This window comes from Paroedura picta, chromosome 1, assembly GCF_049243985.1.
Source record: "Paroedura picta isolate Pp20150507F chromosome 1, Ppicta_v3.0, whole genome shotgun sequence".
In the NCBI taxonomy this organism is placed as follows: domain Eukaryota; kingdom Metazoa; phylum Chordata; class Lepidosauria; order Squamata; family Gekkonidae; genus Paroedura; species Paroedura picta.
Genome location: NC_135369.1, coordinates 1,763,093 through 1,778,694, shown reverse-complemented (window position 1 = coordinate 1,778,694; position 15,602 = coordinate 1,763,093). Strand labels below are relative to the sequence as shown.

The 15,602-nt window shown below is 55.9% G+C and overlaps 1 protein-coding gene across 1 annotated transcript; it reads left to right on the top strand.

Moving 5' to 3' along the window:
* The first annotated feature begins 1,666 nt into the window (after positions 1-1,666).
* Positions 1,667-15,370, top strand: SF3B4 (splicing factor 3b subunit 4). The gene is made up of 6 exons (XM_077319252.1): positions 1,667-1,817; positions 3,429-3,557; positions 5,197-5,739; positions 8,095-8,286; positions 11,370-11,540; positions 14,850-15,370. Exons 1-6 carry the CDS (start codon positions 1,784-1,786, stop codon positions 15,032-15,034), a joined length of 1,254 nt encoding a protein of 417 aa, XP_077175367.1. The 5' UTR covers positions 1,667-1,783; the 3' UTR covers positions 15,035-15,370.
* Positions 15,371-15,602: the final 232 nt, after the last annotated feature.

Here is a 15,602-nt window from a genome sequence, read left to right as displayed (position 1 = left end):
AATTACAGATCTCCAGATCACAGAGATCGATTCCCCCAGAGAAAATGACTGCTTTGGAGCATGAACTTTATAGCATCACCTTGAGCTCCCTCCCAGCATACTCTCCTAAATTTACAGAAATATCCTGTAAATATCCTGTAACAGTAACATTGGAAGCCACTGCAAATAGTAACTGTCTTTACCAGAGTGAGAATTTAATGCAATGTCCATGTCGTTACAGCAGTCTGACGTGCCAGTCCCTGGAGCCGTGGCATTCAATTTCTCTCGTGCTTCCTTTGGCTTCTCTTCTGTCTTTGGCAATTTGACAGTTTCCTCTGCCATCCAGCCAGGCTTTTCTTTTCTCCTGGCTAGAGGCCGAGGAACTAGAGATCAAATTGCCAGCATATGCTGGATCATGGAGAAAGCTAGGGAGTTCCAGAAGAACATGTACTTCTGCTCCATTGACTATGCTAAAGCCTTTGATTGTGTGGAGCACAACAAATTGTGGCAAGTTCTTAAAGAGATGGGAATACCAGAGCATCTTATTTGTCTCTTGAGAAACTTATATGCAGGTCAAGAAACAACAGTGAGAACTGAATATGGAATCACTGACTGGTTCAAAATTGAGAAAGGAGTTCGGCAAGGCTGTATACTGTCGCCTTGCCTATTTAACTTGTATGCAGAGCACATCATGAGAAATGCGGGATTAGAGGAGTCACAAATTGGGATCAAGATTGCAGGGAGAAATATCAACAACCTCAGATATGCAGATGATACCACTCTAATGGCAGAAAGTGAAGAGGAACTAAAGAGCCTGTTGATGCGGGTGAAGGAGGAGAGTGCAAAAGTTGGCTTGAAACTCAACATCAAGAAAACGAAGAAAATGAAGATCATGGCATCTGGCCCACTCAATTCCTGGCAAATAGATGGGGAAGAAATGGAGATAGTGACAGATTTTATTTTCCTGGGCTCCAAGATCACTGCAGATGGGGACTGCAGCAAAGAAATTAAGAGACGCTTGCTCCTGGGGAGGAAAGCTATGGCAAATCTAGACAGCATCCTAAAATGCAGAAACATCACCCTGCCAACAAAAGTGTGTTTAGTCAAGGCTATGGTCTTCCCAGTTGCAATGTATGGCTGCGAAAGTTGGACCATAAGGAAGGCCGAGCGTCAAAGAATTGAGGCTTTTGAACTCTGGTGCTGGAGAAGACTCCTGCGGGATCTGCCTGGATCTGGCAAGCTGCTGCAGTCCCCCCCCCGGGATGCCAGCCTCCAGGTAGGGTCTGGAGATCCCCGGTCGCCTCTCCTCGCCAGAAATGGGCTCCCCGGAGGGAGGGGCTGTGGGGGTGGGTGGGGGAGGGGAGCCTGCGGCCTTGCGCCCCATAGACCGGAGGGGGGGGGGGTCCTGCGCGGCTCCCCATTGGTCCTCCCAGGCACGTGTCCCTGGGAAGAAGGCCCCGCAAGTGCCAAAAGGGGGATGGGAAGAGCGGCTCGCGCTGATTGGCCGGAACGTCTCCCACGATGAGATGAGTGGGTCGAACGTGATAGCGGAAATGACGTCGCCCACTCACAACCGTTTTTGTGCCGATAACTTCCGCCCTGTCCCAAAATGGCGGCAACACGGCTGGGCTCGTACGCCCAGAAGATGGAGATGGCGCATGCGCAGTTTCACGCCCTGCCGTCGACGGTCTTTGGCCCGCTGATGTGACGTCAGCCTCGCGAGGCCTGGTTGAGCCTACTTCCGGCTCCAGGCGGAAGTGGACGGCAGGAGTGCGGGGTCGCTTCGCGCGCCGCTTCGGGCAAGATGGCGGCCGGGCCTATTTCGGAGAGGAACCAGGGTGAGAAAAGGGCTTGTCCCTGCGCATGGACAGAGGGCCTGCCAGGAGGCCGCGCCGCGCCCCTGAGCGCGTGCAGAGTGCTGGGCGGGACGGGGGGCTACTCGGGGGCCGAGGCGAGCGGGGCACAGAAGTGGCTTCAGTGATTTGGTTTCCACTCCGGCCTCCGCCCAGGACAGGCCCAGAGCGGCCGACGGTGCTGCCCCCTCCAGCTTGTTCTCACAGCGACCCTGTGAGGTGGGCCGGGCTGAGATCCGGCAGCTAATTCTAGGCGGAGGCCCCTGGGGGCAAAACCGTCCCAGCTCCGAGGACCGGGGTCTGCTGAGGCCCAGAGGGAGGGGGGGGGCGCCATGCAGGTGAGCCCAGCGGCCTCCAGGCAGAAAGCGAGGCGAAGTCTCTGGTGGGGGCTGAACACAGAATGGGCGATACCGAAGAGGCTGGGACTCTTCCGTTGAGAAAAGAGATGACCAAGGGGGAGCATAATAGAGGTGTAGAAAGTGATGCGCATGGTGGAGAGAGTGGACAAAGATAACGTTTTCCTCCCTCTCCCACAATAATAGAACTCAGCAGGGCATCCAATGAAGTCGATGGGCAGTAGGTTCAGACAGCTAACAGGAATTACCGATTTACACAGAGAGTGGTGAAATGTGTAATTCACTGTCAGCAGTGATGGTCCCAGGACTAAATAGCTTTATAAAGGAGATTAGATAGCTTCATGGAGGGTAGGTTTCATCCACAGCTACTAGCCATGGTGTCTAAAGGGAACCTTCACGTTCAGAGACCATGAATCTCTGAATCCCAGAGCCAGGGGTCAACATCAGGAGAAGGCCTTGGCCTCTATGGCCTGTGGTTGGCCCTCCAGAAGAACCAGTTGGCCACTAGGCTCATCCAGGAACGCTTAGTTCTTAAGGGGGAAAATGTCATTGTCCTGTACACGAGGCCTCAGTTCCAATGTCACAAATTATGGCAACTTTGCACAAGGAGAATTGAACTCAGAGCATAACTTCTGTATTCTGCAGACCAGCCTTGATATTCTTGCTTCCTTTGTAAGGAGTGCTAGGAGGGGATGAGGCCTAAAGGATTGAAATCCTTGACAATCAGCTGGGCAGCCCAAAGCCCCATGTCCTGTTAGTTGAACTTGGTGAAGTCGTGTTTTGGCAGGATGTTATACAGAACAGGCCTACCTCTCAGTCATTAGATTTTGATAGTAGGAGAAGCAAGAGTTGAGTAAGAGGGCGAGATGACAAGGCAATGTGAGGAAATGCTGTGAGCCAGCTTGGTGTTGTAGTTAAGAGTGGTGACTTCTAATCCCGTGAGCCAGGTTTGATTCCCCGCTCTTCCACATGCAGCCAGCTGGGTGACCTTGGACTCATCACAGTCCTGAGTTGCTGCTTGCACAGAGCAGTCCTGTCAGGGCTCTCTCAGCCTCCCCTCCCTCACAGGGTGACAGTTGTGGGCAGAGAAAGGGAAGGTGATTGAAAGCCACTTTGAGACTCCTTTGGGGAGAGAATAACGAGGTATAAAAACCCAACTCTTTCGTTTTTGAAGGCATGCCAAAGGGAGCATCGCCTCTGCCTACTAACCCAGGTATTTTCTTTTCTCTCTCTCTCTCAGATGCCACTGTGTACGTGGGAGGTCTGGACGAGAAGGTCAGTGAACCCCTCCTGTGGGAACTGTTCCTCCAAGCGGGCCCAGTCGTCAACACACACATGCCCAAAGACAGAGTGACGGGCCAGCATCAAGGTGAGCTAGTTGAGTGGAGCCCTTGTGCTGTGCAGACATCCACCTGGCCTCAACCAGAGCAAAAGACCCTGGCTCCAACTTGGTGGAACTAGTTGCCAGTCGAAACTTGCGCCCTGACGGAGTTCTCAATGTTCCTTAGGGCCTCAGGTTGAGACCATGGAGGCAGGAGATCACATGGGCCTCTCTCCCCTGCTTGGCTCCCTACCTGATGGCCAGTTTCTGGAATGGGATGAAATGGCAGAGGGTGTGCGGGTGTGCGTGAAGAAGCCAAACTTTGTTTTTAACTCTTTTAACAATGTTACTTTACTGTTGTAAACCACCCCGAGCCTGCTGGTGGGGGAGGGCGGCATTAAAAATGTAAATATTTTATTTATTATATTTCTCCTCCGCCACTCTCGGTTAGAATACAAAAAGTCCCATAACAATAGCCCCAATAAAATTTCAATTAAAACCACACAAAATAGTACCCAAACCCCCCCCCCCCAATATGGCAGAAAAAATAATATAGTTGGGTTTGTTGGATTTGCACCCTGATAAATCTTCAGAAGAGACAGTTGGGGCTTAAATGTGGCTTCCGAGTCATGACCTTGCTTGGCCTTGAAAATACCTTCCAGCTCATTCACACATCTGTACTATGGAGTGGGTCCCACAGAGGAGCATGGCTTCCTTGCTACCTCCTCCTCCTGCTGCAGTCTGAAATTGCTCCCAAATTTCTGCTTCTGAGGGACCAGGGTCCCCCATACACAAGCTGTGAGCCCCAAAGGGCAGTTCCAGTGAGTACGTAAAAGACAGCCAAGAGCAGTTTGTTCTTTGGCTGACTTATTTGTATGTGGTTGAGGGGGCAGCCATCTCTTTATGTTCCCTTCCTATGGCACACAGTGAGGCTTCATCTAGTGCACCCTCATACACAGGCCTACCAGTTCCTTTGGGGGGCCAAGAATAAGGTAGAGATGCTGAGGCCTTCATAGCATCAGAAAAACCCTGCTGGATCAGATGAGGGAGTGTTCACCCAGTCCAACCTCACTCAGTGGCTGGCCAGTTCCTCTGGAGGGCCAAACAAACACAGAATGGAAGCCAAGACATAGTATCATAGAGTTAGGACCTCCAGAGTCATCTAGTCCAATACCCTGCACGATGCAGGACACTCACAACTACCTGCCCATGCACAATGATGCCAATTTCATGCCCCAGAGTTCCTCCCACTAAAAATCTCCAAAATCTAGCCTGCCCAGCCACTCACCATCTGCCTAAGTTCATAAAATTAGTATATCTGTGTGATGACTATCTAGCCAAAGAAAGAGAACCAGCCACCTCCCGAGGAAGCCTATCTCCTGATGAAGCTCTGGGATTCAGAGGTGTGGTGCCTCTGAATGTGGAGGTTCCCTTTAAATTCCATGGGTTGCAGCCACAGATCGACTTATCCTTTGTGGATCTGACTCTGCTTTACCAGGTGTGCAGGGCCCAGTTGGGAGCATTTGCAAGGAGTGTGAGCCAGTGGCTGATCACAAGGAAGGGGTCTTCCAGTCCCTGTGCAACGCAGAGAGCAGCCCCTGTTGGAGGGCCGGGCTTTGCCGTGTGCCTTGAGATTGTCTTTGCTGCTTGGTGCCTCTGAGCAGCCCTGACTGTCCTCTCCCTCCAGGCTATGGATTCGTGGAGTTCCTCAGTGAGGAGGACGCCGACTACGCCATCAAAATCATGAACATGATCAAGCTCTACGGGAAGCCCATCCGGGTCAACAAGGCCTCGGCCCACAACAAGAACCTGGATGTGGGGGCCAACATCTTCATTGGCAACTTGGACCCGGAGATCGACGAGAAACTGCTCTACGACACGTTCAGCGCCTTTGGGGTCATCCTCCAGACACCCAAGATCATGCGCGACCCGGACACGGGCAATTCCAAGGGCTACGCCTTCATCAACTTTGCCAGCTTCGACGCCTCTGACGCTGCCATCGAGGCCATGAATGGACAGTATCTGTGCAACCGGCCCATAACCGTCTCCTACGCCTTCAAGAAGGATTCCAAAGGCGAAAGGCACGGCTCGGCGGCCGAGCGCCTCCTGGCCGCGCAGAACCCTCTGTCGCAAGCGGACCGGCCTCACCAGCTCTTTGCGGATGCCCCTCCCCCACCGTCGGTGCCCACCCCCGTCGTTACCACCTTGGGACCCGGAGTCACCCCACCAGGTGAGCCAACACTGCTTTGGTTTTTGTCTTCTCTGGATCAGTGTGCCCAGATTTGGTACATCAGCCTTCTGTAAGGTTTGTGGAGGAATTCCACTCCCCCCCCCCCCCATCAATTTTGTGAACCAGATGAAAAACCAGCTTCCAGGGAGGTAGATCTCGTGGAGTAGCTAGTCCTTTCCCCTAGTAAACCCTTTTGACCTGGATCAAGCCGGTTTCCAGAGCAGCAGGATGTACCCTCGTGGATTTACTGTCACATGGGCCAGGGATTGCAGGAAGAAAGGAGGGCAGGAGCAGCATGGCCTTCTTCCAGTTTGGTGTAGTGGTTAGGAGTGCGGACTTCTAATCTGGCATGCCGGGTTCGATTCTGCACTCCCCCACATGCAGCCAGCTGGGTGACCTTGGGCTCGCCACGGCACTGATAAAACTGTTCTGACCGAGCAGGAATATCAAGGCTCTCTCAGCCTCACCCACCCCACAGGGTGTCTGTTGTGGGGAGAGGAAAGGGAAGGCGACTGTAAGCCGTTTTGAGACTCCTTTGGGTAGAGAAAAGTGGCATATGAGAACCAACTCTTCTTCTTCCTCAGTAATCTCAGGGCTCTCTCAGCCTCCCCTCCCTCACAGGGTGTCTGTTGTGGGGAGAGGAAAGGGAAGGCGATTGGAAGCCACTTTGAGCCTCCTTCGGGTAGGGAAAAGTGGCATATAAGAACCAGCTCTTCTTCCTCCTCCTCCTCCTCCTCACTGCAGCCCTCTATCCTGCCTGAGCTGTGGCTTTTCTGGGCTCAGCAGCGACTGCTGGTGGAGGGAGGTACTGCAGAAATTTGGAGCACCTGCCAGAGGTTGTGTCTCCAACTCATGGCTAAAACAGGAATAAACGAATGGTCCAGGCGCCCCTTAAAGGAGCGAAGATTTTAATTCACAAATGCTAAGATGTTGGCTGGCGGATCAGTGTCAGTGCTGCCCCTTTTCCTCACATGTTGAAGTGGTTTTCGTCTTGGAGTGTATTTATTAATTGAAATGTCTATATCTACCTTTCCTTGTGGTTCAGGGTGGCTTACAGGTTAGAATCATAAATCCAATTTAATCCTCCTCCCCCGCCTAGAAGACACCTGTTGTCTTCAGGGAACTCTTCCTGCGTGATGGAAGCCGTGGCGTGCCGGGGAAGGCATGGGCCGTATGCGGGGCCACCCCCAAGGGGGAGCAGCCAGCAGGAGGCAGCCTGAAGGTCATCCTTGGCACCAGGGACACAATGTCTTCAGCTCATCCAAAGACTTTATCGGGGGGGGGGGGGGGGGTTCGGGTATTAATTCGGCCGGACACCAGTTCTGGTATTTCTTCTGCTACCAAAATCGCCAAACCTGAAAAACCCCCAAAAATATTTGGGATGTTTCGGGATCGCTGGATAGCTGCAGTTGACATGCCTTTAAAAGGCTCTCAGTCCCTTTGGAGAGAACTCTCCGCTTGGCGAACGGACTTAAGAGGATTGCAAGCCCTTTAAATGCCCCTGGAGTTCACACGTGTTGCTGTGGCTTGCAAAGGGCACTTAAATTTTAACGTTCCCTTCAAAGTTTTAATGTCTTTCTCCCTCCATTGGAAACTGGGGGATGGGGGCACCTTCTTTGGGGGGACCAATAGAATCCAGGAGAGGTATCAGTAGCTATGCTGCAAACCACTCCCCTTCCCCCGACACCACCAGAACAATTTTCCGTTATAGCCCATGGGGACGGCAGGATATAACGGAGCCCAAAAAATCCAGCATTCCAGAAAATTTACCCAATCTGTTTTCCATACCAGGATTGGGATTTGGGAATACTGGGAAATGCCAGTTTTTTTTGGGTTCACTATACTGATCCTGAGAAATAACGTTTTTGTTTGTTCTTTGCTCACACTCTGGTTGGCACACAGGGGTGTACAGAAGGACAGCATCCTTCAGACACGCGGCCACTGGCCACAAAGGACTTGGGGAACCAACCAACCCCTCGGCTAGCTTTGGCCAGTAGCTCTTAGCCTCATGTGCATTGAACTTCAGTTCATTGGGCAGTATCAGTTAAGGGTTCTGCACAGAACCACCTGGCTCAGGTGTCAAGGCAAAATAGAGCTCCATATTGACTGCAGATTGGAGGCATCCAGATGTCACCTAGCTGGAAGGTCTGGCTGCATGTAGGGCTGAGATGGGGAACTGTGCCACATTCAGGCAAATAATAGGCTCTGGAGCGTGTCGGTCCATTTCTCCTGCATTTAACGTCTTCATCTGAACTCTCTCTGCTGTTACAGTGCCCATGGGCATAACACTAAGGATGGCCGTTCCTCCTGACAACAGGCTCTCATTCTCCCCACATTCTGCTTTTCCCCTTCCAGGCATCCCGCCACCAGGATCGTTCCCTCCGCCAGTGCCCCCTCCAGGAGCCATGCCGCCAGGAATGCCACCGGCCATGCCGCCTCCCCCCATGCCCCCGGGGGCCGGAGCTCCTGGGCCGCCTGCTGGAGCCGCTCCTGCCGGGGCACATCCTCCTCACCCACATCCGTTCCCCCCCGGAGGGATGCATCCAGGTACGACTCTGGGCTCTGTTGCTGCAGATGAATGACTTTGTCCAGGCACTGATGCTCGGCTAAGGAGCGGGGGGAGCCGAGTGTGCTGCTGCAAGGCGCTTTCACGTCGTGCATGTTTGCTGCTGGTGGCGCCTGCCGGGTCTCAAGAACGCAGCAGCTTGAGAATGTTGGAGGAGCCCTGCTGGGTCAGGCCAGGCAGGGTCCACCCAGTCCAAGCCTCCTATGCCACACAGGGGCCAGCCAGTCCCTCTGCAGGGCCAGCCACAGGGCAGAGAGGCCGAGGCCTCCCCCTGAGAAGACCCTCAGAAGAGCCCTGCTGGGTCAGGCCAGGGAGGGTCCCTCCAGTCCAGCCTCCCGTCTCACCCAGGGGCCAGCCAGTCCCTCTGCAGGGCCAGCCACAGGGCAGAGAGGCCGAGGTCTTCCCCTGAGAAGACCCTGAGAAGAGCCCTGCTGGGTCAGGCCAGGGAGGGTCCCTCCAGTCCAGCCTCCCCTCTCACCCAGGGGCCAGCCAGTTCCTCTGCAGGGCCAGCCACAGGGCAGAGAGGCCGAGGCCTTCCCCTGAGAAGACCCTCAGAAGAGCCCTGCTGGGTCAGGCCAGTGAGGGTCCCTCCAGTCCAGCCTCCCGTCTCACCCAGGGGCCAGCCAGGTCCTCTGCAGGGCCAGCCACAGGGCAGAGAGGCCGAGGCCTTCCCCTGAGAAGACCCTCAGAAGAGCCCTGCTGGGTCAGGCCAGGGAGGGTCCCTCCAGTCCAGCCTCCCATCTCCCCCAGGGGCCAGCCAGTTCCTCTGCAGGGCCAGCCACAGGGCAGAGAGGCCGAGGTCTTCCCCTGAGAAGACCCTGAGAAGAGCCCTGCTGGGTCAGGCCAGTGAGGGTCCCTCCAGTCCAGCCTCCCGTCTCACCCAGGGGCCAGCCAGGTCCTCTGCAGGGCCAGCCACAGGGCAGAGAGGCCGAGGCCTTCCCCTGAGAAGACCCTCAGAAGAGCCCTGCTGGGTCAGGCCAGGGAGGGTCCCTCCAGTCCAGCCTCCCATCTCCCCCAGGGGCCAGCCAGTTCCTCTGCAGGGCCAGCCACAGGGCAGAGAGGCCGAGGTCTTCCCCTGAGAAGACCCTGAGAAGAGCCCTGCTGGGTCAGGCCAGTGAGGGTCCCTCCAGTCCAGCCTCCCGTCTCACCCAGGGGCCAGCCAGGTCCTCTGCAGGGCCAGCCACAGGGCAGAGAGGCCGAGGCCTTCCCCTGAGAAGACCCTCAGAAGAGCCCTGCTGGGTCAGGCCAGTGAGGGTCCCTCCAGTCCAGCCTCCCGTCTCACCCAGGGGCCAGCCAGGTCCTCTGCAGGGCCAGCCACAGGGCAGAGAGGCCGAGGCCTTCCCCTGAGAAGACCCTCAGAAGAGCCCTGCTGGGTCAGGCCAGGGAGGGTCCCTCCAGTCCAGCCTCCCATCTCCCCCAGGGGCCAGCCAGTTCCTCTGCAGGGCCAGCCACAGGGCAGAGAGGCCGAGGCCTTCCCCTGAGAAGACCCTCAGGAGAGCCCTGCTGGGCCAGACCAGGGAGGGTCCCTCCAGTCCAGCCTCCCGTCTCACCCAGGGGCCAGCCAGTCCCTCTGCAGGGCCAGCCACAGGGCAGAGAGGCCGAGGCCTTCCCCTGAGAAGACCCTCAGAAGAGCCCTGCTGGGTCAGGCCAGGAAGGGTCCTTCCAGTCTAGCCTCCCGTCTCCCCCAGGGGCCAGCCAGTTCCTCTGCAGGGCCAGCCACAGGGCAGAGAGGCCGAGGCCTTCCCCTGAGAAGACCCTCAGAAGAGCCCTGCTGGGTCAGGCCAGGGAGGGTCCCTCCAGTCCAGCCTCCCATCTCCCCCAGGGGCCAGCCAGTTCCTCTGCAGGGCCAGCCACAGGGCAGAGAGGCCGAGGCCTTCCCCTGAGAAGACCCTCAGGAGAGCCCTGCTGGGCCAGACCAGGGAGGGTCCCTCCAGTCCAGCCTCCCGTCTCACCCAGGGGCCAGCCAGTCCCTCTGCAGGGCCAGCCACAGGGCAGAGAGGCCGAGGCCTTCCCCTGAGAAGACCCTCAGAAGAGCCCTGCTGGGTCAGGCCAGGAAGGGTCCTTCCAGTCTAGCCTCCCGTCTCCCCCAGGGGCCAGCCAGTTCCTCTGCAGGGCCAGCCACAGGGCAGAGAGGCCGAGGCCTTCCCCTGAGAAGACCCTCAGAAGAGCCCTGCTGGGTCAGGCCAGGGAGGGTCCCTCCAGTCCAGCCTCCCATCTCCCCCAGGGGCCAGCCAGTTCCTCTGCAGGGCCAGCCACAGGGCAGAGAGGCCGAGGCCTTCCCCTGAGAAGACCCTCAGGAGAGCCCTGCTGGGCCAGACCAGGGAGGGTCCCTCCAGTCCAGCCTCCCGTCTCACCCAGGGGCCAGCCAGTCCCTCTGCAGGGCCAGCCACAGGGCAGAGAGGCCGAGGCCTTCCCCTGAGAAGACCCTCAGAAGAACCCTGCTGGGTCAGGCCAGAGACGCTCCATCCAGTCGAGCCTCCCACCTCACACAGGGGCCAGCCAGTTATCATGAAGGTCCAATAAGACATAGAAGCTGAGACCTTCCCTTGATAAGACTATAAGGAGAGCCCTGCTGGGTCAGACCAGCAAGAGTCCATCAGTCTTCCGTCTCACCCAGGGGCCACCCAGTGAGAAACGGGGCATAGAGGCTGAGGCCTCCCCCTGATGTGCCCGCCTGGCCCTGGGGTTCAAGGATTGATTGCTGTGGAATGTCCCTGTAGCCATCCAGGCTAGGATCCTCTGAGGCCTCGGAGAAGGGCAGCATATAGATTGAGAAATAAACATCTGCTCAGAGGCAGGGTTCGTGTGTCATGAAGGAGGTTTGGAGATCGGTGTGTGGGCGTCCGCACAGTGAAAGCTGAGGGGAGAAATGGGGGGGGGGCTGCTCTGTGCAGCTGTGCCAAGGGGAAAGGGGGGGCTGCGGAATCCCCCCCTCGGGACGGATGGTTGCCTGTTGCCCTCCCCACCACCAGCTCTGGTCGGCTTCACGGCCCCTCCTGAAAGGTAGATCTGTGGGGGAAAAGACCGCAAGTAACCCGCCACGTGGCATTTGTTCTCTTTCCAGGAATGCCTCAGATGCAAGTCCATCATGGAATGCCAGGGATGGGCCCGCATCACCCAGGGCCCCCGGGTGCGGGAGGTCAGCCCCCTCCTCGCCCCCCCCCAGGCATGCCCCACCCTGGCCCCCCCCCTATGGGCATGCCGCCCCGCGGACCTCACTTTGGATCGCCAATGGGTAAGTGAGGCAGCGCTTCTTCCTTCTGTGTTGGTCCTGCGTGGGGTTGCCCTGAGTTAGAGCCGGTGGGGGTCAGCCGGTGGCTTCTTCCTTAGGGTTGCCAACTCCTGGAGAATAGCTTTGGGGCTGGGAGCTTCCAGGACTCAAAGTGCTGAGAAAGGTATTTGCCACAGGGGGGCTTGGTTCTCGAAAGCTTTGAGCCCCCTCCGCGAAGATTTTGTTGGCCAGAATCTAAGGTGCTCCTGGGCTCCGGTTCAGATTTTCTTGAGGCAGTTTGGGGGCCAGTAGTAATTCTGGGAGATCTCCAGGCCTCCTGTGGGGTTTGGCCACCCATTTATGCCTGGAGCCTATCTGTGCCGTTTCTGATTCCAGTTTGCTCCCCTCAGAGAGCCCACCTTTCCTCCTGCCCCTAGCTGGGTTCTAAGCTACCTGTTTGATGAGCCTCACCTGGCCCCGGTACTCAAGCTCTCACCTGGCCGCCTCTTGCCAGGCAAGGTCCGGCTGTGTGATTTTCAGGTTCTTTCGTCCAGCCTGAGCCCACTGGGAGGGAGCCCAGGAAGACCAGGAGCGGGAGCGGGGGGGGGGGGGGAATCAGTGGATCTAAATGGGTCCAACACGGTGGTCCTGGCGTCAGTGTGTAAGGGGCGGGGGGCTGGAGAACATATGAAAAAAGAGTCATTTAAAATGCTGCGGAAGTCCTTACAGTCGCAGCCGTGACCTTTGCTTCACAAGACTTTCACTTCTGCCATCGATTGCAGAGGCCCCTGAGCCTCGAATTCGCATGCTGTTTGGTCAGGGCATGTTGAGAAGAGGTTGCTGAGTCCATCCCTTGCCTGGGCCTGGCCCATAGAACAGCCTGAGCAGGGGGGTGAACGGGTGAGAGTCCAGGGAGGCTTCTCTTCCTGCACATTTTAGTGTCTCCGCTGTGAGCTGGAGGAGGAGGTGGCTCCCCCCGAGATACTTTTGGGCCATCAGAGCGAGTCACCCCTCCCCAGTCGGAAGGTGGAGGAGACTTGGAAAAAGACGAAATTAATGATGACAACCAAACCCCCAGAGGTTAGAACATGATTGTTGTCAAGTGATCTACCAGGGGTGGAGGACAGAAGGCTAATGTTAGGGGAAAGGAGGCAGGAAGGAAGGCTGTGGAGGGGCATGAGGAGGACAGAGACAGGAGAGGAAATCGGAGAGAAAGGCAGGAAGTTGGAAGCGTGAGGTATTTAGAACTGGTTGACGCTAATGATAAGAGAAGGTACAGCAGGTTGATTAGGAGCCCGAATGGAGATGCATGAAATCGGGCACACTAGGGATCAGCAGGGCCGAGGAGCACAGGGCAGAGGACCTGAATTGTCAGCTAGAAATGATGACCAACAACTGTGCCCCATTCCCAACCAATAGAGAGAGTAGAGGGGTGGGCCCACAGGGGAGAGGCATCCCAACAACTGGAGGATGCGGCAGGCATGGCCTTGGGAGGAGGCTGGACAAAAGAAGGAGCGCGAGATATTTCCCTCCCCCCCAAAGGTACGCACAATACAGGTATGCTCACAATGCTCCTAACCGCCAGTCCATCCCGAAGGACGCAGGGATAGAGCCTAGGAGTGTCAGCCTGACTCCAACACAGATATTGTGCACTGCCTCTGCAACTCCAGATTCCGTGTTGGGCCTGCTAGAGGTGGCAGCCGTCTGGGTGCTTCAGTTCTCCCGACTTTTCTTTCTGGGGGACTTTAATGACCATGCGGAGCTGCCATCCTCTGGTAAGGGCAGGGACCTTGTGTCATCCATCCATGGCGACACAGGGGCTCTCGCAGTTTGTTGCTGGTCCACCCATCTAGCAGGCCACACCCTGGACTTGATCTTCAGCGCAGGGCTGGTAGTGCTGTGCCACGGTCAGACCACTTAGGCCTGTGTGGCTGGTGGTTGTATTTCGACCCGCCCGCAGAGGCTTCTGGATCAGGTTCCGCGGGACCCAGTGCCTCCTGGATAGGCTGGCCAAGGACTGGCCTAGCCAGATGCTTAGAGCCAGCTGTGAGATCGCTCCCTGACATCCTCTTCATCCCCACCTCCAATGGACCCCCTGGTAGGTGGAGGAGCTACGTGAGACAAAACAGGAACTGAGACACTTAGAACAAGCTCGGAGGAAGACTTGGGACCAATTTTGGGAACTTCTTATAGAACACTTGTGAGATGCCGGTGAAAACCGTGAAGCACAAATTCTACGTAGTCTGCCATCGCCTCCAGGAGCTCACGGCCAGCACAATCGTTCAGGGTGGTTTGGTTGCTCACCGCTCTTGAGGGGGGTGTAGAAACAATAGTCAGTTGGACATAAGGTGGGAGGATTTGGAAGCTTTCTTGTGGATAAGATCCTGATGCTCCACAGTGACCTCCCTCCAAACATTGATGCAATAAGGGAACCAGGGACCCCTGGGCTGCCTTTGGAGGGAGCATTTGGTGGCTTCAGGCAGCTCACGCCGACTGAAGTGGATAGGTTGCTGGCACCAGTGAGGCCAGCCACAATTACAGCCATCCACTCTAGCTGCTCAAGAACCAACTGTTTGATGATTTGTTCTAAAATTTTGCCAGCTATAGATGTCAAGCTGACGGGTTGCTAGTTACCCAGATTCTCCTCTTTCCCCTTGAAGATGGGGACAACATTTGCCCACCTCCAATCTTCTGGCACGTCACCTGTGCTTCACCTGTCCTGCATAGTGCAGGTGGTTGGACTAGATGACCCATGAGGTCCCTTCCAACTCTATTATTCTGTGAGTCTAAGAATTGTCAAAAATAACTGACAGAGGTTCAGAAATTACATCAGAAAGTTCTTTCAGGACCCTTGGATGCATGTCATCTGGCCCAGAAGATTTGGTTTCATTTAAAGAAACCAGGTGTTTATGGACTACCCCTCCGGTGCTCCTGGGCCACAACTCCCCTCCCTCATCACATGAAATTATTTCACCACGTTGAGCAGGATTCCCCTCACAAGAGAAGACTGGGGAGAAGTGGGAATTGAAATTGAGCAGTTCAGCCCTGCCTGGACAGTGTGCAGTTTACAGAATGATTTAGAAATAATCACCATTTTGATGTTGCTGCTAGTCGTAAGTGCTGTTTTAGTGGTTTTAAATTGGTTACTAATTGATTTCAACGTCTTTTACTGTTATTACCCATTATAATGCTGTACACTGCCTTGAGCTGGCTTTCTGGGAGGGAGGTGAATAAATAACTGAACGAGGGTCCCGAGTCAGCCCTCGGTACAGGTGGCTGTTTCAGGCACGATCCCTTGGAGGGCCTCTCTCTAAACTCTGCCTCTTCTTCCAGGTCACCCCGGGCCCATGCCCCCCCATGGGATGCGAGGACCTCCTCCCCTGATGCCTCCCCATGGGTACAACGGACCCCCTCGCCCTCCTCCCTACGGCTATCAGCGGATCCCCCTGCCTCCTCGTCCTGCCCAAAGACCCCTGGTGCCTCCGCGAGGGCCCATGCGGGGCCCACTACCCCCCTAAGCCAAAGGACAGCACAGGCCGCCTTCAAGAAGCCCCCGGTGGTCGCAGGTCTCCTCCAGGCTCCCCTCTTCTTATTTCTCTTCGGACCAACCTTCCTCCACCCTGGGGCATGGCTCCCTGTCCAGCCCCCCCCCAGCTCCCATATGGGAAGCCGTTCTGCCATCTGCCCTGGCAGCATGGTTAAGGTTTTGTTCATCTTGGTTTTTTTATTAGCTCCCTCGTCGCTGAGAAAGATGAACCCGTGTTAAGTTCTTTTTATTGTTAGTGCTCTTTGTGAAATGCAGCTGGCAAATAAAAGTTTAGGAAGATACTCCTCGGATGGGAGTTTATTTTTAACCACTCGTGCTTCTTGTTAAGGATGTGCGGGATGTGTGCCACGAACAGGGGCAGAAAGCAGCTGCCTCCCAGAGGGTGTGATTCTGGCCACGGTCTGAGTGGGGGGGGGGCTTCTCTGGGGCAGCAACCTGATTCAGAATAGGGCAGCTTCATGTGTGTGGGGAGGAGGGCCCCTGGCTCAGTGGAAGACCCTCTGCTCCATCCCCAGCACCTCCAGTCCCATGCACCAGGG